The sequence below is a fragment of the Lepisosteus platostomus genome, chromosome 3 (assembly GCF_059453375.1).
Source record: "Lepisosteus platostomus isolate fLepPlt1 chromosome 3, fLepPlt1.hap1, whole genome shotgun sequence".
NCBI classification, from domain to species: Eukaryota; Metazoa; Chordata; class Actinopteri; order Semionotiformes; family Lepisosteidae; genus Lepisosteus; species Lepisosteus platostomus.
Genome location: NC_142613.1, coordinates 65,138,188 through 65,166,121, shown reverse-complemented (window position 1 = coordinate 65,166,121; position 27,934 = coordinate 65,138,188). Strand labels below are relative to the sequence as shown.

Below are 27,934 nucleotides of genomic sequence, written 5' to 3'. Positions count from 1 at the left end.
AAGAAAATATGGTGCTCTTGAAAACTAAAGCCTTGTTCGCTGAAACAGTTTATTTGCTACTTTCTCATCACCTCCGAAAAGAAGTGACAACCCACTGCCACCTCCTACCATGGCAACCGGTAAAAAAAGGGGCCAATAAACTGGGGCTGAATTGGCAAGAAGAGACGTGGCGGAGAGGAAGAGGGGGGTGTTTTAAAGGTCACAGGTGTCTCAGTTGAATTTTCTCTCACTACCCACCGAGCTCACAATTTTCTTGCCGTCTGTGAAAAGTAATCCTCCTGAGCGCTATCGCCGTTTAATCATGTGGAGAAAGATTAGAAGTGTTTTTGTGGCACGTTTCCAAGACCAGAGCAGCTAAACTCTTCTGGTGGTGCTCCCGCTGGTGAGTTTTTGCAATCTTACTAACTCGTGGATGCAACCCAGTTTGCTCGGAAGGAGATAGCACTTCCCCTGCAGAAACTTTCGTATCAGTTTACAGGTCGGACGACGAAAAAGTATCTGAAGCCACATAATGTTTAAGAAAAGCAAAACCAAAGTACTAATAGACGATGGATCGGAAGAAGACGACATCACATTAAACCAGCAACCCGCACCCAAGGTAAGAGGAGACTCTTAACAAAGGACTTTAAAGCTGTGAGATGAACCTCAAAGGAGCTGTACAGCACTGCAATTTTACGTGTCGTTAGTTGGAATTGTTTTAAAATAAATCTTTTATGGCCGTTTTTATCCCTTATAACAAAATGGTGTTTGCAATAACGGGCTTTTTTTTTGGTAAAACCGTAGGGGATTACGGTATTTTAAAATTTGTTTAAATTTGAAAGTTTGATGAATCAGCGTTTTTGGTTAAAAAAAGGTGATTTAGACTGCATTACTTTCTTTAAAAAGTAACGCTTGGGTAGTATCGTTTGTGAGTGTGGAATTAATACCGAGGATGTGATAGAGACGCGCACAAGGGTGGACTTTATTACGTGAATTTACGCGAGAGCTATCAGGACGGCTATCGGGGTTTTCAGTAGTTCTGCTGCTTTGATTGTTATTAGTGCACTGACCTGGACATAACCCAGCAGTGTTATCCTCTACTTCTTGTAGAAGCTACTTCTTGACAAGATAATAAAACTTATAAATATTATAGATGACAAAGTTTACACAGTAAAACGTGGTTACACAAAGTAGCCTACATGCAAATTTATTGTTAATTTTGAAATCAACATGAAACAGTCAAAAGCTATTGCTGTTTGTTACCCACAAACACCCCCCCATCTTATACCACGGAGTAATCACATTCTTTCAGGCATGAAACCATTTCTGAGCTCTGATCCAATCTAGGGGATTTAGAGGAATGTCTAGGAGACCAATGCTGGGTGAAGGCAAAATTAACTGGAAATGAGCCATTGTTTTTCTGCAATCTCTTTTTTAGATGGTTTGCAGTATTGCCCCCAGCTGGGCCAGTAGGTGTGCGCTGAAATACAGCTCCCAGGGCTCAACTGCAGTAGCCATTTTGCAAAGGAACACTGAAGGTCAGGTTGAGAGTTTGAAAGCAGGATGCTCCCATTAATCTGAATCTGGGTGAAGAAGATCTTGAGTAACCTGTAACATGGTTTATCCGCTCAAGATACTCAGTTAAGTTCCTGCCTTTAAAAAGTCATTTTACCATGTCTCAGTCTAATATTTCATGGAAAAGATTAAAAAAACAGTCATCAGAAAAAAGTCAGTGACCTAAACAAGATAATACTAATTTCCTACTTTCCTTAGAGTGTTACATTAAAAAGAAAAGCATAGATAGTAGTAGAGAGCACTGTCTCAAAGCTTTTTTTTTAGGTGGTGTTGAAGCACCAGTGTTGCTTTTCAGATTTGATTTGTTAAACATGATCTGTATCTTAAACTTAGCATAGAGTTTACAGAGAGAAGGCCAAGCATAGTTTCCACGAGCAAAAAAATGAGATCTGCAAAACACAAATGCAGGATAAAGGTTCTTTGAGTCATTTCCCATCTGAGTTTGCTAAGTGGTGATCAGATATGTTCAGCATAGATAGGATGAAGATAAAACCTTAGACCATCTGCTTTTTTTTCACAGCCAAGACTAGAATGCAAACAACTGAGATTATATGTCTGGGTAAGCCTTTCTCTGAAAGTATGACATGTTTCTAGGTGCTTAACAAAGTGAAGTGGTCACTAGTGTGCAGTGAACTAAGGAGGCTTTTACTGGTAGATTTAGTAAATGGTAAATCTTTTTGAGGATCACAAGATGACCATATATATATAGCACCCTTACTGTAGGGAACTTTACTGTTTTTTTTAATTACCCTGGCATAAAACCCTTTTGAGGGCTATAGATTCATTTTTTTATTCACTACATTTTGTTTGCTTTGATGTTTGTATTCAAATTAAAACAGGGTATTACTACTTAGGCAGACTTTAGCTTATAGAAAAACAGTCGAACAGCATACCACAGAGATTTATATTTAATTAACACATCAGGGGTTAATAATATCTGGAGAACAGTGGAGAAAAATTGTCCATGCTCTGATTTGGGTTCAAAGCATTTACTTTTGATTAGATTAATTTCATTTGCTTGAGAACATACTGGGATCATTAAACTTGCCTCACTTGTTCTTAAGCTCAGTAGCCACCGATCAGCTTGTACCACATATATATATTACCCAGTCAAAATGATCTCTCTCTAGGAATGGGTGGTAAAGGTTTTGACTAGAAATTAAGGCTATTTTAATATTTTGATTTCAGGCTTTTTGATTCTCTGCAGCATTTCTCACTGTCCTCATTGTTTCCACTACTAAAGTTTAAAAGGTAATATTAAGTGCATTTTCCATCAAAGTAATCCCAGTTTTAAAACAGTGCAGCACATGTGAATAACCATTTAATACTCCAGTGACATGAAAAGAAGCTTTAGTTAATGGACCTTCAAGGCAAATAATACTGACAACTGTCAAAATGCAGCATTTTGATGAAAGCATGCTGAGATGAGTGAATACATGCATGGGTTTCAAAAGTGGGGGAAAAAAGAAAATCTCCAGAGAATGATTTTAGTTCAGGACAGCTAGTTTGCTGTCTTGCACCTACTTTTGCCATGGTGCTGTCTCTTCCAATGAAAGCTGTTGTCTGCAGAGATAAGCTGGATCAGACTATAAACCTCAGCCCTGTAGCTTTGATGTCAACAAAAACATGCAGTAGAAAATATTGCAGGTTGATGCATCCCTTTTTTTGTCAGAACCTTCACACATTGATGTTGTGAATGATAAACTTTTGTCTTTCTTAGTCCTTTGATCTCCTGCGGTGGCAAATCTGAAACCATGGTATGCCCAGACATGTTGTGTCTCGGAGTTCTTAAGCTTCCATTCTACACACTTCAAAGAAGTGTCCTAAGGGATTGTTTCTACATTATTATTAATGCATTAGTGGCGTCATTGTCTCTGATTAATTCATTAAATAGTCACTCAAAAGACCACTCTCTGCAATGTTTTGTTTTTCGCTGTTCAAGGAGCTATTCCCATTAATTAAGCTCCGCCACTGTCTGTTTATTTAAGACTACGTGTTCTAGTGCTATAAAACAACAGGAAGGAAAGAGAGGAGGTCGTGCCCTAGCATGAACTGAAGGTAACCACTGCATTAGTTGGATAGTTTCACTTCACTTAAAGTGATTTTCAAATCTGAAGATGATTGTGCAAGTTTCACATCTAGAGGAGGATATTTTATGTTTAGTTGCATGTGATGGGTTACTTTTCCTCTTAGGGCATCCTGCTTTAATATGGATCAGGACTAATACACAGTTTTGGGAATGCCACTGGTAATTTGTGGTCTACAATACACAGAAATTTGTAGGGGCACTGTCATATAGGCTAATCTGTTACATTATTCTACCAGTGAAACTCAGTGGGCTATTTAATTCCAAATTTGGGTGAATTTGCAATTCGATTTTTCTGTCATTTAAAATGTAGTATTTTAAATTCTGGACAGTTCATTTACCATGATCAACCAAATGTGTTGATCTTGATAGAAACGACCCAAAGTATATGACAATACCATTTCATTTAAGGGAATACCCACACTTTAGTAAATATAACATTATTAATTCCATTCAGAATATCTCCTGTGCCTAAAGGCCACATTTTTAAAATTGTGTAATTGAAAAGGGGAGTTTGTCTTTCTTAGGCATTTTGTTTTTCCTCCTTTGTCCAAGAATTTTATGAATTTGAGGTGGTGATCTCTGAACTGTATGTGCTTTTATCAGTTAAGTATTAGCAGTTCAGTCTGGGAACTGATTACTTATTTACCCTATTTTGCTTACGTGTGCTTTAAGAATGCAAAAGCAACTCCTTTAAATAAGCAAAGGTCTCTTATGAAACCATTTATCCATTTTCCCTCTGCTTCATCCAATTTGATTGGGTTGTGAGAGAGTCAGAGCCTATCCCGGCAAGCAACTGATGCACCTGCACAGGTGCCAGTCCGTTCACTGGACACGCACAACCGCAGACACGCATAATCACGCCAGGGTCCGTTTTCCCACACACCACTTAACCTAGCAGTAAGTCTTTGGACTGTGAGAGTAGACCGGAGCACTCAAGGGCAACCCACTCACAAGAGGGGAGAACATATGGTACAAACTCTCCACAGGTAGCACTCCAGGTCTGGAATTGAACCCAGGACCCCAGTATTGCAAGGCACTTTGCTGCTCTCTTATGAAGCCAGTTGGTTTTCTTTTTTAAAGAATGTACAAACCTATCACTGTGCTAAAATCATTACGCATCAAGAATAGGAATGACATTTAAGTAATATGTCGTCAGTATATTTTCACCTGTTATACCAGTAATTGGGAGAACATGCCAACTTGCCACAAAGAGGTGCACCACATTAAAACCAAGGCCTCTGGTGCTGTGAGCCCCTTGTACTAACCACCATATCAGGCTGCTGCTATTTACAGTGGGAAATACTTTATTAAGTATTTCAATAGTACATACCGATAGTGGACAAAAATAGATGTGGGTAAATGGGGGACACCAAGCATATTAAAAACATTGACTTTCACATGGGGATGGCTCATGTTAATTAAAAAAATAACGTCCAAGCATGCTTAGGGTCATGTGTGAATGTGTTAGACAGGCCTCATCGCTTTTAATTATGGCTAGCATGGGGTAAGAGGAGACCTCAGTGACGTTGAAAGAGGAGTGTTTTTGGGGGCATATTTGGCAGGAGCTTCAGCGATCAAGACAGCTCCATTCACAGCTGTTTCTTGAGTAACAGTGTCTGAGGTGATCTTGGCATTGGAACGTTGAAGGAAAGACCATCAGCATGGGGGGAACTGTGGATAGGAAAGCCTATTCCAGGATGGCAATAGCCATGCATTGATTTGAAGTATAAAGCAAAACAAGTAAGCAGCTACAAATCAATTGGAAAAATGTCAACCTGAAGTACAAGTAGCCAGTTTCATCAACAATGGTCTGCCAAAAGCACCGCGGAGCAGGATATCATAGTCAGGCTGCAGTGTACAGTGCATTGCCAGGTGTGACGAGTGGTTTGTACATTTGGCATCAGGTGGTGTAAAGAATACAGGCAGTTGACTATCATGTGATATTGTCAGTTGAATCATCCTCCCAGCATGCTCTCAACAAACATTAACAACGTCCTGTGCATTATTATTGTGCGCAAGAAGTCAACTAAAGAACTCTACAGCCCTGAGCCCAGCCAGCTCGGTTCCAACAGTGAAGGGTTCTTGGGGTTCTGCAATACTGTGGTTTTTGTGGGGTGTGTTTTCCTGGCAAGTGTTGGGTGCACTCATTCCTTTCGAAGGCAAGCTCAATGCACATCGCTATGTAATGGTACTGACTGATATTTTATGGTCTTAAGTCACCAGATCTGAACCCAGTTGAACATTTATGGGAAAGTCTGGAATGTTGTCTGAGATGGCTTTTTCCACTTTCTTGTGGACCAATGCTGCCATATTCCTCGTGCAGAATTCTAGATACTGGTAGACTAATGCCATGGTGTACACAGGCCATACCGGCTGCACATGGTGGTCCAATGCTCTTTTAAGTGACTTTACATTGATGTTTCCTTTTTTATTTCGTTACCTCTTGTTGTGAAATAGAAAATGTTCTGTTTATTTAGCGCCTTAAAATTAAAGATGAAAGGAACCTACTTTGACCATATCAAATATGCACTCTGACCATGTCACATGCACTGTCAAGCACATCGCCGTCCAGGACGTGTTGTATAAATAACAGCAGCTGTTGCAGAGTCACCTATGATAGGACCTTAGTTTTATTTTACATCACATTCTAAAAAGGAAGCACAAAGAGGTTAAGTAAAGTGCAGCAGCAGTGAAAAACTACTCTAAAGTTAAAAAATAATTATCCTTTCACCTGGTTAGAATGTACTGTACGCAATATCTTTTTAATCCACTTGATTGCTAATGTAAATCTACTTAATACATTCTTGAAAGCTCCCACAAGCATCCAGCAGAGGCCTATGTTGGAGCCTAATTTTTACCCACTAGTGTTGGAGTTGGGGCTTAAACTGGAAGTCTTTGGTAACAGCCCTTTTCTTCATTTATGTAGCCTAATTTTGTGGTTAAATGTTAGCCTGACCCCTGTAGTTACATGGTTGTATTATTTCACTAGCTGACTGTAGCAGGTATTTCCAACAAGCGGAGTGCTACAGGGGTAGGAGAGTTCTAGCTCTCCTGTGGGTCCCTGTTGATGACTGGCTCTGAGTGCTGGGCATGTTTGCTGGTCCTTCCCAGCTGTATTTTCCCCTTGGAAAGGGAAAGTGGCTGTGCCGAGTTTTAAAAGAATTGGAAAAGCCACATTGGGTGTGTGTGTAATAAATGTTTATTTTTTAGGAATGATAACTGCTGAATAAGACCTGTTTCCAGTAATGGTATTTACTTATCTTTCTTGCCAGCACTGTTCACTACTAAACTGATTAAAATTTCAAATCAGAAAATGTGTTGGGAAAGGGGTGTAACCACAGAAAGGACTTAAGAAGAATATTTTTAAAATTTAGTGTTTAACGAACAAGTAAATGCTCAACATGTATATGTGTATTAAAAAAACCTGTCAATTTAATTAGAAAAAGTCCACTCTTCCACTTGTGGTATCAAGCAGCCATTTTTAAAATTGATTTTTGGTCATTTTTCCCCCAATTGTCTGCTAAGTGTCCAGGATGATATTGTCTTTATCTTAAACCAGCGAAACAAGCAATACTAATGCAAGTCAATACAGCGTGATCAGCACTCTTCACAAAGCCCTGACATTGATCAGTTAAGAGAATAAACTTTTAATGTTTTTCAAGTAAATTATTGTATGTGGAATAAGAGAGGCGTACTCTGCTTAGTCAGCAATATAATGTAAAGTTCAGGATTGTATCTTTTCCAGGGCAGGGCAGTCATGATCCCAGTAACGCACAAGACCCTTGTGTAAAAATATATTTTTAAAGCTGATAAAACATTTCGCTATGTGAAGTAAACAGTAAAATGGGTTGGTTGCTATAAACCGCAGTCTGTTATTTAACGTCCACTTGTAACCTTGAATATGTTTTGTCTTAAGATATTCCACATGTACTTAATTGAGAAAAAATTATAAACAACTTTTATCAGACCTTGATGAGTTGTTCAAGTAAAATGTGAGACAATTGAAATGCCTTTCACAGTTTTACCCTGTTTATTTTATGTGTTCCATAAATATTGTACTGTTTATCCAGGAAGAGGCTGTGTACAGCAGTGTTTTTGTCTGCTGTTGCTGCCTTACTAATTACTCAATGCCTTTTGTTTTTAGAATAAAGATCCAGATGGCGAAGAGGAAATCACTGCTTCAAAGGTAATGGTTCCTTACTTTAGAGTGTCGTGCCAGACACTTTGACAGAAGACCATTCTAGCGAACATTTTTCATTGAGTTGTCGGTTTGTATCTCTATAGTTTGAAAGCTATTTCTATTAGCAATATGTGCTTTGTTGGTGAACTACTACAGTACTTGAGTGAGAGGGGGCATATTCAGAAACTGGATTTGCTACACTAATTGGGAACATTGGGGTATTTTCTGTACGTAAATATCTGTTGGTTCTTCCTAAGGATTTATAATTCATATAAAGGCTTGACGGTGTATGCAGACAAAGGTGTTATTAACAGCATTCTTTTGATGCACAGCTTTTAATTTAGATGTTATGTGTTAGTAAATATGTATTAAATATACTTTGCAGACAAAGTATTAGTACACACTATCTTATCTTTGGTTTGTTCAAATCCCTTAAAAACTTTGAGTGTAATTGGCAAGGAAGTACAGTTTAATATACACTGTTAAACTACATACAATGCTGAATAATATGGTATTAAATGTAGGGTACCATATGTAGATGATTACTATTAAAAAATGATCTGTTTGTGAAGGATAGCTTTGATTCTCAGTAGTCTTGAGTCAATGAGGGGTAGTGAAGTTGTAATCTGATATTGCCTAGTGACTTGTTGCTGTTGAAATCAAATGGCTCTGTTTATTTAGCCAGTCGATCTGTTTTTTAATTTATGTGTTAGGTGACTAGATTCTGCAAGTTGCTCTGAACATGTTCCAAGAGCCTCCTTTTGCTAAATGTTCAGGGCTCCTCTTCATTTAAATCAATCCATTGTCATGCTCCAGAATTCATATCTTCATGGGTTCTCCAGCATGCTCGATTCTAAAGTTATGCGAAAACAAATTGATTTTGTTTTCTTGGCCTTTGTTAGTGAGGGTGGAGTTGAGTAGCATGGACATTTGGTCACCTTTTGCAGGATGAGGATGTTTATTTTTCCCTAACCAGCTGTAATGGTCTAGTGTGTCAGGTTATTGTTACTGTGCTCTAGCAAGCACTTATTGAGCGTGCGCTTATGTAGCTTAGAAATGTGTCAAAATGGTAGAAATGTCAGAGGGTGATACATGTCTGTTCTAGAAGGTTATTAAAGACAGCATTGAGAATTGCAAGTCATGATTTGACATCTTGTCTGCATGCTGAATGGACCACCAGGAAGGCTGAAACCGTTACTGCTGATCAACTTCATCCAGTCCGCCATGTGTTTCAGCTTGTCCTGTCTGACAGGCACCATGGATCTGTAAATGTGTGTGCTAACCATTTCAGGCACCATTTAATTCCCACTTTGTCATGCTAGAGTGCTGTATTCTGTTTGCATCATGCAAGTATGTGTAAATTCACGGTGCTCTTGAATGTAATGCTGAGTAGTCCTCTACCACCGTGGAGCAAAATCTGTAAGAGTCACGAGGGACAAAAAGGTTTTCAGCATATCAGGCTACACAATTATATTGAGATATATTTAATATTTGGTAACGTCACTCTGGGTTAAAGAGCATTTAAATCGCTCAGGTCCCCAGTGCTAGCTGGAGGTAAACCAATAGGGCTACGATTAAAAAATACAATAGATTGATGGCCATTTGAAGTTCTTTGCAAAGTGTAAAGGGGGGAACTTCAACTTATTCAACTTATGTGTTTAATAATTTCAGTGGATAATATCAGTATTTTAAGCTGTTTTAGGGTTTTGCAAAGTCACTGGCTGGATCAACAGAGAATGTGGTATTGTGCGTGTGATTTCAGAATTTTATTTTAAAGTATTAATATGCATAGTGCATGTACAAACCATGCCGTTTTTTTTTTTTTATAAAAATGACCGAATCTTCTTTTGTTGTGGGTACTGGAGTGGTATTTGCTAGAACTATTATTTCGAACTATACATCAAAATTTTGAAAGCCATCCAGGATCATTTGAATTTTCCTTCATTTCTGTAAAATGTTCAGCTGTGTCACAAACCCAGTTTGCTAGTCTTTCACCCATTTTTAATATGAGATCAGGTTATTCACTACAGAACCTCTATACTGATTTTCTCTTGAGCCCCGCAATAGGAGCAGGCATGCCTGATTCTGGAGTGCTACATTTGTGTCTGATGTTCATCCGGCTCAGACCTTAATAACTTAATTGAACCATTTAAGTGGATAAGAAGTCAAATCAGCTGTTTCCCGGAATTTAATCGGTTGTTTATCCCTGCCTTAGTGAGATGAGACTAAAGTGTAAGAGCTTTGCCTGCAGTGCTTTTTTTCAGCGTAGGGGAACCAGTTTAGGGTAGCCAGTACACTTGAGTCTTGGAGAGCATATGTTATTGAGAGGTGTTCCCCAGTGAAAGAAATGCCTGCTAAAAATCCTTCAACTTCATTCAGATTAAATGGTATGTTCATTAAAATGTAAGAAAAGGACAAAAGACTTATCCATCAAAGTTGAGAGAGCAGAATGAGTTCTGTGGCTCAGGTGTTACAAACCTGAGTCATGTCATCAGCCAGATATTACTGGGATTTTCCACGAACAGTGGTGCACATTTGGTCAAGTGACACTTTGATAGAGTTACAATTTGTGGGCCAAGGCTCTCTCAGCATGCCAAAACAACACGAACTTCTTTGAATTGCCTGTCAGGAGCTGTGGAGCTTGCAATTTGTTAAAGTCCTCGTCTGCCTCTGCTTACCTCTCCAAATAAAAGTAGTTATAAAAGAATTACTTTGTTCTGATTATTTGGGTTGGATTAAAATAGAAATTGAAATTAAAGCAAGTACTGATATTCCTCTTTATAATGGAGATTGTAAAGTAAAACCTATAAAGAAGACCATTTAGTTAAATGTACTTTAATTTTACTCAGGATTTCAAGCCTATTCTCTTTACGACTCTTCTAAAATTAGGGCAGATTTTACTGCCCAAATAAGAAAATCCTGATCTCAACACAATGCCAGGTGGACATCAGCCATAGGGGAAACCTGTTGCTTTAGCAGCTTAGGCCACAGGCACTAGGGATAGAGTTGGGTATGAATGAGAATGCCCAGATTCTATGCAGACTGACAACACCCATGCTTGCACCCATGGGGTGGAGTGGCAGTCTGTGACTAGGAAATCCTGGTGGGTTGGGTGATCAACCAGAAGTGGAGAGGCTGGGTAAGTGGAGCAGGCAGGATCAGGGAGGGAAAGAGTGGAAGGGAAGAGGGGAGACGATCTGCTACAGTTGTTCAGAGATTCTGAAGGCTTCATGTCAGCAGGAGCACTGAAAGAAAAGTGCAGATGCCATGGCAGTAACATAGTTGCTTGTTTTCTGTGGAGGGCTGAGCTGAACTGATTTATGGGAGATGAATGTGATGAAGGTAAGGTGGTAGCAACACTGCGTGTGAAACATGTCAGTCTGTGATGAAGCAAAACACTAAATGTTAGAAAAGATGTTTACAACACTGTGTTCAGCCAGGGAACTTTTATCTGTAGGGAAGGAGGATTTGAATTTGACCTCCACCAAAACTTCTATTGAATAACACCATTTCATCTTGTGCACTCTCATGGCTTTGAGCTGGCAGTGACCAATAATTAATAATAATAATTCCTTACACTTATATAGTGCTTTTCTGGACACTCCACTCAAAGCGCTTTACAGGTAATGGGGACTCCCCTCCACCACCACCAATGTGCAGCATCCACCTGGATGATGCGACAGCTGCCATAGTGCACCAGAACACTCACCACACATCAGATCTCAGTAGGGAGGAGAACAGAGCGATGAAGCCAGTTCATAGATGGGGATTACTAGGAGGACATGATTGGTAAAGGCCAGAAGGTCAAGGGGATATTTGGCCAGGACACTGGGGTTACACCACTACTCTTTTCAAGAAACGCCCTGGGATTCTTAAGGATCTCAGACAGTGCCTTTTTACAGTATAGTGTCCCTGTCACTTTACTGGGGCATTAGGACCCACACAGACCACAGGGTGAGCACCACCTGCTGGCTCAACTCACACCTCTTCCAGCAGCAACCTTAGTTTTTCCCAGAACTAATCTGGTCTCCCATCCAGGTACTGACCAGGCTCACACCTGCTGAGCTTCAGTGGGCTGCCAGTTGTGAGTTGGCTGCTGGAACCAATGAAGGTCCAGCATTTCAGTGATTTCTGAAATGAGAGGTTTTGCCAGGCAATTATTAATGTTATAATACAATTGGCTGCTGGAACCAATGAAGACATTAAGTTAGAAAATGCAACCAATACATACGGTCATCTTCCCTCCACACTCACCAGAAGACCAGCATTGCACAGGCTGAATCCGGAGTTAATGTGCTCCGTTTCAGCCAGACAGCACTTCATCTGACCAGAATCTCTGAAACTCGGAAACATCTCTAAAACAATCCTAGTTCTGTCTGAACAGGATACCTCTTTTATGCTGTTTGTCCATGAATGCCAGGGGGGCAGCCATCCTCTCTTTTAAGGAACACGTAGCGGGTTTATTCCATGCTGAAAAGGAAAGTAAGGAAACACAACGTTTCGGCTGTGGAGCCTTCTTCAGGTGAAGAAGGGCAGCCTACGCATGCTGACGCATGTCCTCTCTTATTAGATGGGAAGGGTACCCAGAGTGGCACAGAGAGTTTTAACGAAGAGGCTGTGGTGGAGCTGCACAACAGAAAGGCAAGGCAGTTGTGCTATTGGGTGTGCACTTGGGGAAAGAGGAGCTGCCTCTTCACTGCATTGTACCTTTGGCTTTATTAGAGGGGATGTCTGGATCCGTTGCCAATGAAATGTGGATCTCAGGGGTTGACAGGATATGTATAAAAATTATTTGAACTTGAAACTTGACTAATGAAGTGGTGCGGTGTGTACAGTGTTGCTTGTCAGATGTACACCTTTTGCCATTTGACTATGACCAAAACTTTACATATACAATAAACTTACTATTACTATAAAAATAGATTTTTTACATTTTTTTAAATGTCACTTACACAGACCTCATTATTTTAACTACTTGACAAAAAAACTAGTTTAAAGAAAGTAAAACGTTCACTTAAGACTGTGGTGATATACATTTTCCCTTTCTTCAACTCTGTCAAAGTTGATTCCAGTAACTTAATCATTTAAGTTCTAATAAACCATCTGTTCCTGTGTGAGACATGGACATTTATTACTACTTCAGTATCATTAGGATCTGTCTTAGAAAAGACTGAGATATTGTGCAGTGTTATGGTCTGCAGTTTATACATTCCTTAACTAATGGTAAAAGGTCTAAATATTTTGAGAGTTTGTTAAAGTTAATGATTGCCTGGCACAACCTCTCATTTCAGAAATCCTAGTGTACATTGTAAAACAGTCTTAATGATGGACATTGACTGTTTCCTGAGTTCAGAATTTTACACTTAAGTAGTTTAACATCGGTCTTCGGTTGGTAATTTTTTTTTGGTAAGTGAACAAAGATAAAATATACTGTTGATTAGAATTAAAAACATTTCTCTCAGTTTTAATATACAAATCATAGTGTGATGCTGACACCTTTTTCTTAGGTTCCACACCCAAGAAGAAGACAGAACAATGTTTTGTCTGAGAAACCTTCAAGTGTGTGATATAAATATCTTAACACTATAATTAAACTACCTGTATATTTTTATTTTCTTAAGCGAACATGTTTTTTTTGTATTTAAATAGCATGTTTTCACTAAAATTTAAGCAGTATAATAACCAGTCCCACCTTTTCCCTCATGATTTTGTGCAGTACTTATTTTAAGAGGGAATGCTAGATGTGTGAATTACCTATATCATATACTTATATAATAAAATCATGTACTTTGTCATTTTTGGAGAACTTTTTTTTGCATATTCTTAACTTGGTGATATTTAGCTGCTGAATTATAAAAATGGACATAAGTTGTTTTTCTTTATTTTGCTAAAAACCCCTTGCTTTGTTGGCAGTAAGTGCTAAATCTAAACAAGCTCACAGCTTAGATTGGTTGTACAAGGCTTGTTTTTGTCTTTGGCATTCAATTAAGAAATTCTGTATCCTGTAAGGCCTATGCAAAAATGATGCATCACATTTGTTAGTAATAATTTCATTAAAAATGCTGTTGTGCTTTCATAGTTTCCAAAATGCTTATAATTTCAAGCAGGTTATGCATAACTTACATTTTAGAGACCGCAACATGCATCACATCAGGGTTAAGTTGCCTTGAACTGAGTATGAAACCCCATGTGGGTGTGTTTGTAGAGAAAGTGTTTTTGTAATTACTGTGAGCTTATTGATTGGCTAAGCCAAATATTCTAAGGATAATAATAATAATAATAATAATAATAATTGCTTACACTTATATAGCGCTTTTCTGGACACTCCACTCAAAGCGCTTTACAGGTAATGGGGACTCCCCTTCACCATCACCAATGTGCAGCCCCACCTGGATGATGCGACGGCAGCCATAGTGCGCCAGAACGCTCACCACACATCAGCTATCAGTGGGGAGGAGAGAAGAGTGATGTAGCCAATTCATAGAGGGGGATTATTAGGAAGCATGGGAAATTTGGCCAGGACGCCGGGGTTACACCCCTACTCTTTTCAAGAAACGCCCTGGGATTTTTAATGACCACAGAGAGTCAGGACCTCGGTTTTACGTCTCATCCGAAGGACGGTGCCTGTTAACAGTATAGTGTCCCCGTCACTATACTGGGGTATTAGGACCCACATGGACCGCAGGGTGAGCGGCCCCTGCTGGCCCCACTAACACCTCTTCCAGCAGCAACTTAGTTTTTCGTAGGAGGTCTCCCATCCAGGTACTGACCAGGCTCACACCTGCTGAGCTTCAGTGGGTTACCAGTTGTGAGTTGCAGGGTGATATGGCTGCTGGCAAGGATGGTAAGGAAAAGCAGTAAGAGACAGCCTGTGTGTTAATGCATTAAAAGCCTTTGAATTAACGTAATGCAGTGCTTCTGTTTACTTAGAGGTCTCTGAGATTGTGGTTACTCTTAAACTGGAATTTTAAAAGCTTTGTAGGTTAGTATTTGAATTTAACTTGGATAAGATATTGGTAATTACGCATAAGGTACTCATGAATGCAATTCTTCAAATGTTAATTTTTATGTTATCTTTCTCGCTGCTTGTAAACTTTTAAATTAAGTACAACCGATAACAATTTACTTTATTTAAGAGTGCTTTTGGGAATTGACTATGTAAGAAATTCAGAAAATGTACAAGTGTGTTCATTCCAAGTAACAATGATACTTTATTTCATGTAGTATTTCTCAAGGTCCATCGTTACAGTGATATTTAACTGCTTTGGGAATCACTTTAGAATTTTCCTGTTTCAACTAGGTTAAACACTAATCTTTGGATAATCCAATCCTTTGTGTCGAATCCTTACTTGACTGGGTTTTTTGTGTCCTAGTTCTTTATTTACTCGTTACAATTTCTTTATTCTTATGGTCCACACAGTCAGCCAGTTGTGAGAATCGCATTGATCCAGTGTGTCTCATGAATAATAATGAACAATTATGACACCAGACAACTGTCCATCCTTTATTGGTACAGCGCTTATACTCATGGGGCTTGTGGTGAATCAGAGCCCATCTTGGAAGAAAAGGGAGGACAAAGAGCAAGAACTGCTTTTCCCCATGTCCAGGTAGCTGGTTCACCACTGGGCCGCAGAGAAAGGGAATATTTTGAATAGTCAGTCAAACTATAAGTGAAATGCCTTTGAGATATAGGAGGAAACTGGAATACCTATCAAAATCCCACATTAATATTGGGAGAACATGTCAGTTCCACACAGTCGGATGCCTGGGCTTTGAATACCATGACTGCGTCAGAGTTAACTGTAACTCGAGTGAATTACCCTTCACGCCAGCTATATTACATTGTTTCTTGAAAATCCTATTATTTGTATTTTTTTTTCCTTTTTAAGAGACTGTAAAGTCCAGGCATACCTGGAGTTTAGCAACGTTAAACTTGCCTTATAAAATAGATGATTCTTGGAAAAGTAGGAAGTCCTGGGCAGTGTTTGCATGTTTGATTAGATGTCTAGGAAACCCTGGAGTATTTGACAAAGAGATGAAGTATGTGACATTTACAGGCCCCTGGAATGGATGAAAATGCATCATGAACAATTAACAGAACCAAAAGCATCCAATATGTGGCATAGAAAGTTTGTGACATTATCTTATCTGTCTTATTTAAGGTGTTTTCTCTGTTTTACACAGATTGTGATTGTGTAGTAGTTTGTAATTGCCATAACAACAGCTTCTAATGTGTGGAAGCTACAGTATATGAATGCAAAAACAAAATTTTATTTGGTTTAAGAGTTTTCTGAACATTTAGTCAGTGTTCTTGGTGGGTGGCTGGATATTTTATATTGAACAAAGTTAGTGTTTACGTTGTAGTTCCAGTTGTTACTTATTATTAATAAAACAAGAGTTTTAACCCTGATTAGATTAAATGTTATCCCTATTGTTCTCTGATTTCATGTTTATCACTACGAATTATACTTCACTATAACTTATACAGCATTAAAACCACCAGATTATCAATTTTCTTATAAAACACATTGCAAATACGTTTCTTTACAAACACCTGCCATGTGTTCAAACTTTTAACCAGACCATAACTTGGTTCTAGGTCTTAGTAAACCAAGGTATTGGCACACTGTGTAATAAGGTGTATTTGCTAGTTTATTACATGTAAATAATAGAATAGTATTTGTCAGAGAGTTTTTCTTCAGTACTCATATCAGCCAAACAAGTGGTAGACAGAGGTAAAATGTTTGTAAGTCTATAGATGCACAGTATGTAAATCAAACATACTGTACTATGGTCTACAGTACAGTGTTGGGGAAAAGTGAAATTCGTTATTTTGAAAATTCCCTTTTGTTGTCTAAATAATCAAAAGATATAAAATACATGAGACTCTTTGTATCAGAATTCAAGATTAAAGACTGGCATTTTGGTGTAGGCATTCAGAATTAAAGGTCACATGGAAAATTAAGTAGCTGCCTTCCTCCCTCAGAGGAGGAATTGAAGTGGGCCTCCTGTTAAGAGCTGGGGTAGAACAGACAGCCTTGTCTCCCGCACCTGAAGGATAAGGTTTTACAGCTGAATCCTTTCTCTGTCACTGCTGAGTTTAGGCCTGTAGACTGCCTGGAGCAATCTGAATATCCCTGAAACTTCTTCGAGTATTTAAATACAGAGTTTGAACTTTCATTGTGGGTTTTGGTCTAATCCAAGGGTGAAAACTATACAAATTGGGCGGGGGAAATTTTTTTAGGATTGTGAGATTTTTAAGTTGGAAAATTGCAAAATTGAATTGAGTGCTTTGAAGAGTTAGATTGTTTTATTTGCAAGAGCTCTAAGACTGCACAATAGGTTTTTCACATTTTGTTTAAAAACAAAATTACCCTAAGACAACAATGATCTGTGTAAAATAAATAGCAGCTGTAGCCAGACTGAATTTGCCACAGAAACGAGTTTTATTTTTTTGTTTCAGGTGAAAACGTTTCATGGGTGTGTGTCCTTTTATCTTCTGACAGGAGCCAATATGAAAGAAAGAAAAAGATAAAGACCAGCACAACCTCTGTAGCTCCTACATACAGTGTAAGGGAACAGGGGCTATACCTAAATACAGCAAAGGCACAGAAAATGTACTTCGAATAAATCTTGAAAACATTCACAGAAAAACCTCAAAATAAAGGAATTAGCAAAAACCGAAATTTTCCATGGAGGCAAAGGGAAACTGTAATTGCTGAATAAAAAAATAGCTTGGGGGTGGGGAGAGTGTCTGGAACATCATAATTGAGCGTTTTGTAGCCTGAGAAATGGGTGTAGAGTGATACAAAGGATAAACACAAAAATGGCCCTTGGGCTACATTACAGAGACAGCGAGGTGGCAACTTCTTTTTACCTAACACAATCCATAGGGAAAACCTGTTTTTAAGCACTGTGCTGCTTAAAAGGAATCTGTATACTGTACATGGAGTATAACAGGCAGCGCAGTTTCAAAGCAAGATTCAGAGGAGCTGTCTTTTTACATGCTGGAAAAATACTTCCTCGTCACGGTTTCATTTCTGCTCAATAAGGAGTAGTGGGAGAACATTAAAATCGAGTAATAAATTCAGATCAGAGTTTCTTGGTTTCCATGTTCGCGTAGTGTTAAGATCACACCTAACTCTCAAAAGGTTGAACTTTAATGATCATAAAGCAGGAACTTCAGTTTTCAGAAAATGAAAAGCTGTTAAGTATGCTGTTGTCTAGCAGTCAATAGTTTGTGAACCGAAGAGTTGGTGCTCTTGGAGCCAGCTAATTTGTGTGTTGGTACATAAGACAAGGACTACTTTAAATAGCTTCTTGTTGAGTGCCAGTAATCACCTTTGCTTTTATTTCTACTTTAATCCTAGTTTGTGTGTGCATGTTGCAGTGGATGTATGACTTTTATAGGACTTAAATGCATAATTAATTATGTACACCTTTGTTGCTACATTTTTTTGTCCCTACACATTAATCATCAAAATGTACATGTAATTGTTTTCAGAAGAGAAAGGTTCCCTCAAAATATTCCTTCAGTAATCAAGGAGGATATGAAGGTTCTTCAACTCCACCATTTGTGACAAATACTTATTGTTGTGAAAAAGCAGGCAAACGTGAAAATATAGTCTGTGCATGAGATTGACAAAAATAAAGAATAAGTGATGCTTTTAGCAAGTATGATATTATGATCTCATCAAGTTGTCTAAATAGTGAATCATATTGGTTCTAGAATAAAAACATGTAGTGAATTGTGTATACACCACTCCAGTATGTTAAGAAATGGTATGTGTGGAAAATCCATGATTGTGTTGTGCTAGTTGGAACATTCTTTCACACAGAAACACAAGCTATCCGAAAATCAGAAAGTAGCCGCCAGAATAGTTATTATTGACATATCTGGTTCTGTTCCTTACCTGGACCTCACCTTTCAATAATATAAAGCCCCTAGAGTTGAGTGTTAACAATTGCCCTACTTTAAACCCTTTCCTATTAATTGTGATTAATACTGCTTTTGAAAGTGCAACTCTCCAGATGCATCTTAGGCAACTTCGTATTTTCATAGAGGAGCCAGGAAACATGTTTTAAGTTGATTAAATTCAACTTAATATTGAAGAGATTGAGAGCGAACCACAACATCAGTTTTTGAGCTGCAAAGGAGCGAGTATAGGTTAATTCTATGCTGAAATGTAAAAAGAAGAAAAAAAGTTTCTTAAATTTTCTTAAAAGTTTTTTAAATTTATTTTTTTCTTTTTAGCATTGAATTAAGATCTGCTCGTTTCTGTATTAATTTGAAAACTGTTAAAAAATTATCAGAACTTTGTGCCTTGATGCTTTGCCTGTAGATTTCTAATTTGAACACATTCATAAAGTACAGTAAGTGTGCAGGCATGTCTGTCTCAAAATATCATATGAAGAGATGTTCCTGTTTAAATTAGGACTACATATCGGACTATTGCAGATAAAACTACACATTATGAAACTAGATAAAGCTCAATACCTATTATGGAAATAAAGCAAAATAAAATATGATTATAGTGTCTTACTGAAGAATGCTGCATCTTCTAGGAAACCAAGATGAAGATGGAAGAAATTTGTTTTGAAAAATCAATTCTGATTTGAAATTTTCTGTTAACACAACAGGATAATGGCAGTCTCATTTTGTGTGTTAAACAGTGTTATCTGCAATCAAAAGAAAGTTGTTAGATTTTATTTATACTAAATCTATAACTGTATGGGGACACTCCAAACCTGTGTGATCAATGTCACAAGTGCAATATAATAGTTATTGTTGGGTAATTCCCCAAACGTACTTTGCATTCGAACCCAGCGGTTTTAAGTATAGGGGCATATTCACTTTAATCCAGTTTCACAGTGTAAAAGTCAATATTAAGTGGAATATCCCTTTGAGGCAAAGCTGTGTGAAGCCTGAAATCTATTGAGCACTCCATATTCTTTCAGTAATCATTTGGGATGCTTTGTTGCAGCCACTTTGAGTTCTTGCACGTCCTGTGGGTGCCGGGACGTCATGCCATGCTGAAGAGAAAATCTGGACAATTGGATTTCAGTCTGGCTTGGTCAGGCTTAGATTTGTTTTCTCTGGTGAACTCCTTCACTGCATTGGCTGGATGGGTCATTGTCCGTTTGCACAGTAAAGGAAGTATGGGACCATTTTGTTCTACATAAGCAGACAAAATGTTTCTGTAAATATACTAATCTCAGGATCAGAAATACATACTCCTTGACTGTAAAACAAAAATTGTAGTTTTGACCTTGTAGTCTCCATACCTTTGGAGGGCACGGTAATTGGGAAAGGTCTATGGGAATCAAAGTGCTATACAGTAGGGTTTTGATATTTGTGAGGGATTGGTGCAGAGAACCGTCAGGAATTGCCATGTTCCCATATAACCAAGTCCAGCCCTATTCTGTTGCAAATGTACTAAAGTATATAGTTTGTTTAAAAAACATACAGTGAGTAATCCTCCCTTAATGATAATTAATGTACAAATGCACTGGCTTCAAGTTTAATTTAAATGGCGCTGATCAGCTAAAATAACCAACAGTAATGACAAAGTAATCACAAACTTGCACTAATCAGTTCAAATAAACAACACGAAGCCCTCCTCTGCCTCCAGCAGTGTCTGTCTCTGTCTCTGTGATCGTCATGCCCTACCGTAATGAAGCTGGGAATTAAATAGTCCGTCTCCAGCCTCTCACGGCCCAGCTGCAGACACAGAACCAGGAGAGTTCGTTACGAAATGAGAACAAGACCACGTTGAGATGTGGATTCTGGGTAGTGCGTACTTGGGTGCTGTGCAGCGAGAGGCTCACTTACTGGTTAGATTTGTCTGACAATCCTACTCTGTTGTGCCTCCAATTTGAGAGTTGTACTTAACCTTCAGCTCATTTTAATCTTGCTCTGCTCTTCTCTGGTCAACCAGATGGTATCTCGAATAAGCGAATTCCAAAATGTTAAGCTTCCAGATGTCGACACCCTAGCGTACATATATTCAACGAATATGTGTAATTCTTTCCTAAATAAAGATGAAAGCATGACAGAGTACTGCAGTGTGCTCTTAACTGTTAAGATTTTGTTGCGTACACAGCAGTGCTGTTGGACAAGACTGCGGATTTCAATGTTTTGTTGCTTTTGTCCTTTGTTGTTTATGTGCGGCTTATTTGTTTGTTTTGTCTTTTTGCAACTTCCATTTTTGTTGTCACATCCCTGTCCAAGAATGAGAGAAAAAGACTAGGTATAAAGTATTGGCACTGATATGTGGGCCATCTGCAAGAAGCTCTTCACATGACGACTGTAAAGCACCAGGCTATTCAAAGGAAGCTGTGATTCCTCTGATTGAAATTCCTGGGTGACACTTGACCAAAGACTGGAGGGAGGTTTTTGAAATGCTAATTCATCAGCCAAGTATATACTGTTTCATCTGTCTTTAGCAGATGGGAAAAATCCACTCTTTCGCTGTACAAGAACAGCCTTCTCTGTGCTGTGTTTCTTACATTAGAGATGAGGTGTTAGAAATGGCAATAATCTATAGGATTATTGTAAGGGCTTTAATGTGACTCCCATTGCTAACTATTTCAAAAATAAATGAAGTGTCTTCTATTGAATTTTAAGACTGCTTCCTGTTTTAAGGCCTAAATGTTTTCCTTTAGTTTCCTCTCTTGTCCTCTGGTTTGTGTTTCACTGTAAATCTCCAAGAAGTCCATTTGGGTTCTTTTTGGCTATTTCCTTTGAGGATTTTTATTGCTTGGTTCTTGTCTCCTTGTAGTTTTAATAATGAATGTAAAGAGGTAATTAAATTATCCAGACATTCCTTGTTAGATCCACTAGGACAGGAAAGAATAGACACACACTCCGCTACCCTGCTAATAACAGAAATTACCATAGGATCTCAGTTCTAGAAAGGAGGGATTTTTTGTTTTATCGTTTTCTTTTTTCCCATAGGAAAAGGGTAAAAAAGCAAAAGCTAAGAAGGAGAAGAAACCTATCATTATTGAAGACGACGAACACTTTCTATTAACAGGAGTTACACCAGTAAATAGAAAAGGGTAAGTCTTCGAAGGTTGTAAACCATAATTCATCTTGTAAATATTTTGCACATTTTGAAAATATTTCTGTGAAGTAACCTCAAAGTAATGAAAAAAATAATACAAATTAGTAAGGACATGGACACATCTGTCCTAACACTTTAAAAACTGAAGGTGTCAAGGAATTTTCCTGACTAACTCATATCCACGTACTTTAAAAAGAAATGGAGCATAGAGCACTGTCCGACTTAGCACTTAGTTTGGTAAATGTTATGTTCATCAGTAAGAGTAACCGAGAAAATTAAACACAAGGCCATAGTGGCATGAAGAGTTATTGGGATATAAGAGGAGGTAGAGATCCACTTTTTCCACAAAATATTGTAAAGATCAGAAGGCCAAAACTTGAAAAAACCTACTGTATTATTCTATTGATGGTTAGGTGCTGCTCGTTTTCTTTTTTAATTTACCTAAGGAAAACTGCAAAGGCTCTTGTATGATAAAACAGAAATAAACGATCTGGAATGGAACATTATCACCTCGCCAGGTCTTAATTTCTCTCAGTGGTAGTTCTTTCATCTTCACTAGGCTAGTTATGTACGCAAATCATACAATGTCTCAGCCAGGGATTTTGCATGAAAGAATTTTAGCGAAAAATGAATCCCCCAGAATATCCTGTCTTTGTTCTAGTGTTCCTCTTTGAGCTCTGTAGGCCACGCTGCAATTCTGCTTGTTACGACGGTAAGGTTTCTCTTGGTAGTTTGCCAGCAAGTGTTCCTGATCAAAGAGGTCTTCCCTCTGTTTCGGAGTAATCCCTTAGTTAAACCTGTGTACTACAGTCTCCATGTTGCTCGAAGCACTTTTCCACTTATTTTTACCATGTGCTCTTGCTAGTTTTTTAGATTGAAAAAGGACAACGGGTGTTTTAACAATTCAGATCTAAGGCAGTGTTCAGACCTGTTTTTCTATCACCCCTCTTGATTTTACCCTGTTCTATTGATTTTTGTTTTTGTTCTACTTCCAGGCACTCTGCGTAGTGATTAGCTTTGCAACCTCACAGTTCTAGGGTTCTGTGAATTCAGAGAAATGGACTGGAATCCTGTCCAGGAAGAGACCAGTCATGTGTTCTCTGTCCTGCCTTGTACCTTGTGCTTCTATAGCAGACGTGCTGTAACCCTAATCCCCATTAGCAGCTTTCTGTGAGCAGTGGATAGAGCACAGCCACCCTCAGCTCCAGCACAGCTACCACCAGTAGAGTTTTCTCTGCAAAAGGCTTCTTTTTTTAAATGACTTGCAACCTGAAAGACAAATAGAATACAAACCACTTCAGTCATGTAAACAGTAAAGCTATTCATAAAGCACTAAGTATAAGACTTATCCCGGAAAACCAATCCTTGGGGATGACCATTTTGGATGTGTAAAATCTGTTACTTGCTGCAGTATAAAATGAGAAGTTACAGCTCCACACATTCTATTCCCACCTTGCATGTACCATATTTTAGATGTTTCAAATTGCAATTCTTTGTTCTCAGTTCTCTAAGTTCTTATTTAAGTATTAACATCTCTGAAACACTGACGCAAAACCAATTGTGTGGAAAGCTAGTTTTCAGATCTTGTCTGTCTCTGTCGAGCAGGTTAAGATAAACTTTTTTTTTCTGAACTTCAATTCTTGTTATTCTGATGTTGCCATGCAATTAAGTAAGGGAACAAGTTATAGATTGATTCCATGCTGGAAAGAGAAGAAAGAAAACGCAACGTTTCGGCTGTGGAGCCCTCTTCAGGTGTGTCACCTTCTCTTCTTCTCTTTTCAGCATAGAATAAACCTATTACTTGTTCCTTTGCAGACTACGCATGCTGACACAGCTACCCACATGTAATCAAGTATGAGACTACACATGATACGGCAATATAAATATTGTCTGACAGAAGGCTCATGAGAGACTTGTAAAGTTTGTGGTTGGAGCGGTGGCTCTGTGGCTAAGGATCTGCGCCTGTGGCTGGAAGGTTGTCGGTTCGTATCCCACGGCCAACAGAGGAATCCTACTCTGTTGGGCCCCTGAGCAAGGCCCTTAACCCCAGCTGCTCCAGGGGTGCTGTATAAATGGCTGACCTTGCACTCTGACCCCAAGCTTCTCTCCCTGTCTCTGTGTTGGAGAGCAAGTCGGGGTATGCGAAAAGACAAAGTCCTTATACAAGAAATTATATATGGCAATGATCTCATCTATCTTATCATAAAGGGCAGATCTATAATGTGGATAGCTGGTAGCCCTACACAAGACTATATGTTTGCAAAATAGCTTAAACCTGTGCATATCTATTTGGAATGGTATAATGCTTAAGAGTATGGAATGCAGTAAAAAAAAATACAGCTAAAAAGTGAACATTGTCAATACATTTGCCACAAAAGGCTTTTTAATATGGCCCCATACCTCCTACATAGTTTGATTATACGGGGAGGAGGACTGAAAATTGAGGCTTTTTAAAAATATTTACAATGTCTATTATTTGATGTTCTGTAAATCAATACATCATCATACATAATTTTCTTTGTATTTACTTCAGATATCATTGGATATTTTGTAAATTGACCTTGATGGGGATATCTGCTTAACCAACATGTAAATCTTATGGGACCAAAACCATTCAAAAGAATGCAAAGTTAAGCATGTGGACAGAAATTTAGGCTAAGAAGAAATTTTCTTTGCACACTTTTAATTTACACATTGTATGTTTTTCACAAGTACACTTTGAGGTTTTTCACAGGTTACCTTGTGCTGTGGGTGGCTAGATAAAATGTTAAATTATTAACTCAAGACAATCCAATTTCTTTCCTCTGAAAATTCTTTCTGGAGTGCAGAGTTACTCACATGAGACCTTTGCCATCGACAGCACTCTCTCATCTCAGGAATTTGACCAAATATTTCTTCACAATACAAAATATTTAAAAGATCCTTGAAAAGGCCCTTCGTGAATTTAGTCACATCTTTTAAGATACACCAGAGTATCAACACACGATAACACAGTTAACAGTTTAACCAGTCATTTTATTGTATTCTAAAGTGTCTGATATCACAGAAGAGTTTAATTTTTAAGATGGTTTTTATTAGGTCAGAGTGCTCCTTCTAACACATTAAGAAGGTAAAAGTATTACCTAGTATTAAAATTGCAAATTCAATTTTGGGAATGTTTTGAGAAAATTGAAGTACGAGTAAGGTCATTTACCATAACTGTAAAGAAAACAATACATTTCTGAAAAACTGAACTCTTAAAAGTTCCTAAAAATTCTAGTGCGTTGTATATGGTATAGGCAGCATGCACAACTCACCCCAGGTCAGTATTCAATCGGCATCTTTTAGGTGCACACTTAGACCCACAAACAACTGTTTTCCTAATGATGCAGTCAAATTCACTGGAGTATGACTGAGAGAAGGAACTCTGCTGAGAAAAGCTGTGTTACCTACTGTATTCTATAAATGCATTCATGTTACGTCTTCTTGCAGTACAAACAATTCAGGGTCATGGGGGAACCAGAGCCCATCCTGGCAACCAACTTGCGCCAGTCCAAGATGAAATTGTTTTATATTTCTTTTTTCGACCTCACAAGTTGAAAAACCATTAGTTTTACAAAATGGTTCCTCAGTTAAAGGAAAATCCCTTCCACTAAAAAAGAGTGCTTAAAAAGAAGTCTGCTTTTTATTTGTATCCAGAGGAATAACTGCAATTTACCTTACCTGGAAATTACAAATTGTAAAAGAACAAAACATCATTCCTGGAAGCCAAGTTGTTTCTCTTGTCTCGAGGTTCAACCCCTCAGTAGCCTTTTAAAATCGGTCAAAAGGACATTTTGAGCTCTTTAGAGGTGTGTGAAATAATACTGGACAGAGCTGGTTATGTCTTGCGGAACTTTGATTTCTACATTAAATTGTTGTCCTTTTTTGTCTTCTAGATCTAACAAGAAAAAGGAGGAGGAGAAAAGTAAGATGTATGTTGAAAAGAGCTACTGCTTCTGGGAAACTGTGACCATGACTATGAAGCAGATCACGCCAACCAAGAAATTGGATAAGATTGAAGGGTGGGAGCCTCCACAAGTCACTGATGTTATTGAAGAGCACACGGCCAGAGATGCCCTCACATTCCCCACAGAGCCCTCATCATGGCCCGGTTTAGAGGAGGACACTTCTAACTACTCAAACTTGACCGATCCCAAGAACTCTGGTCCGAAGTGGAGCACCAAAGCAAAAGAAAAGCTTGCGGGCATGAGGAGGCGAAGCAGAGGAAATGTTTCGGAAATTTTGGAGGGGTAGAAATGAGATCCTTTCACATATCGTATAGATTGCAACACCTGCCTGCCTGTGCTGCTGTATTTGACCGTTCCTTTTTTTGATTTAAAAATATCTTGCAAGATTTGGGTAGAAGAATTCTCTTATGCAAAGCTGTAAGCTCAGAATTATGGAGGGGATGGGGACACACAAAATGCCTTATACTGCCTTTAGATTGTCCATGCACTGGCCATCAAGTAGAAATGAAAGTAAATAAAATAGTTTTCTGACACAAATTGAATTCAATTTTAAATGCTTAAATATTAAAATTTAAATTTGCTGTGGTTCTTTATTTGTGTGAGTTCCTCTGTAGTGATGTCTCTTTTTTTGCTTGCTTTCACTTCTTAGACTGCAAGGATAGGAAATGTAAAATAGCTCTCTCCCTGCAGGAATATGAGCACAGTATAGTCAATGTAAAGCTGTATCATGTGCTTCTGTTAAGCTTACTACAAAGTGTTTGGCTTATGAGCTTTAGAGAAGCCGAAACCTTTTGATTTCCAGAAGCCTTGTGATTATAAGGAAAAATGATGCCTTTAAAACATTGTTTCTGTCACTATTATGATTAATCTGTTGGACTTTGAGTGTTTTATTTAACCTAACAAAGTTTATAATTCTTACTATTAAGAGTTTTACATAGCGATAACCTTAAGAGAATTAAATTGGCTTGGGTAATCTATTTTCCATAACTCTGTAGAATAATTTTTCAAGGACTGAAGTTTAATTTATTTTCCCAGCATTTTTGCCATGTCAAACAAATCTTTCAAATTACTTGGTAAACAAATCTTTTTTTTTCCACTTCTCCAGTTACACCAGCAAAAATAATTTAATGAAATAATACAGTGTAAAGCCCTTTTTTCTAAATGTTATATTTTTCCATTTAACTGTTAAAGGTATCAGTGTAAACATGTCAAATCATGGTTTTTATTCTCTATTTGTCCTTGTTCTAGTGAATAACAGCTTTGTTTTCTGCAGATTGCTTAAAAACACATTGATTGTGATTTGTTGTTGTATTTTGAATTTTAAATGTATTATTTAAGGTCCCTTTATTTAAGAAACATTTCAGACAATTTATGTAAACTTTTCTGCAACTCCCTTCTATACCATATATTTAATAGTGATATCAAACTCAGTTGTTGGAACACATTTTACCTTCTGGGATTTATTTCACCTTAGCTTAATTGATTACTGAAGCCATTAACAGAACAATTACTGTCTAATTAAATATTTTTAGCCCTTAAAAAACTTTTATATATGTTACAAAAAAATCAAGAACTGGCGATTTGTACTTCTTTAAAAATTCTTAAATCAAAATAAAAATCGTAAGGATATTATCCTTTAGCCTTAGTAAAAAATATCTTTATGCATTGTTCTTTTTAGTTACACAATCCCAGTGATCAACAATATTAGTGTCTCGAATCAGATCATAAACTGTTTAACTGAAGTTCACTTTGCCTGTGTTTAACAGAAAATCCAGCCTTCAGTGGCCAACTGGTGATCATGATATGCAAAACTAGGTCATTAGTTTGACCTAAATTCCAATGTATAAATGGGAGGCCATGCCAGATTTTTTGCAAACAATTAAGTATTCATTTTTGTATGTGCTACAAATGCTGATTCATTCAACTGCAAATGATCATGTTGCAAACTATGAAAAACTGATTTCTTATTTGAATATGTGATAACAAGGGTGAGATTATTCTTTTAATGGGAGATATAAGGTCATATTTTCAATAAAAATCCAAGTAGTTTTTGAAA

At 38.0% G+C, this 27,934-nt stretch overlaps 1 protein-coding gene across 2 annotated transcripts; it reads left to right on the top strand.

Annotated features, from left to right (window-relative positions):
* The first annotated feature begins 135 nt into the window (after positions 1-135).
* LOC148675293 (testis development-related protein) lies at positions 136-27,934 on the top strand. Of its 2 annotated transcripts, XM_088626472.1 has the most exons (5): positions 136-382; positions 472-598; positions 7,788-7,829; positions 21,781-21,884; positions 25,807-27,934. In XM_088626472.1, exons 2-5 carry the CDS (start codon positions 512-514, stop codon positions 26,162-26,164), a joined length of 591 nt encoding a protein of 196 aa, XP_088482598.1. In that variant the 5' UTR covers positions 136-382; positions 472-511; the 3' UTR covers positions 26,165-27,934. The 2 variants fall into 2 exon arrangements, with proteins under 2 accessions (XP_088482598.1, XP_088482597.1); XM_088626471.1 differs by having other exon boundaries at positions 139-598.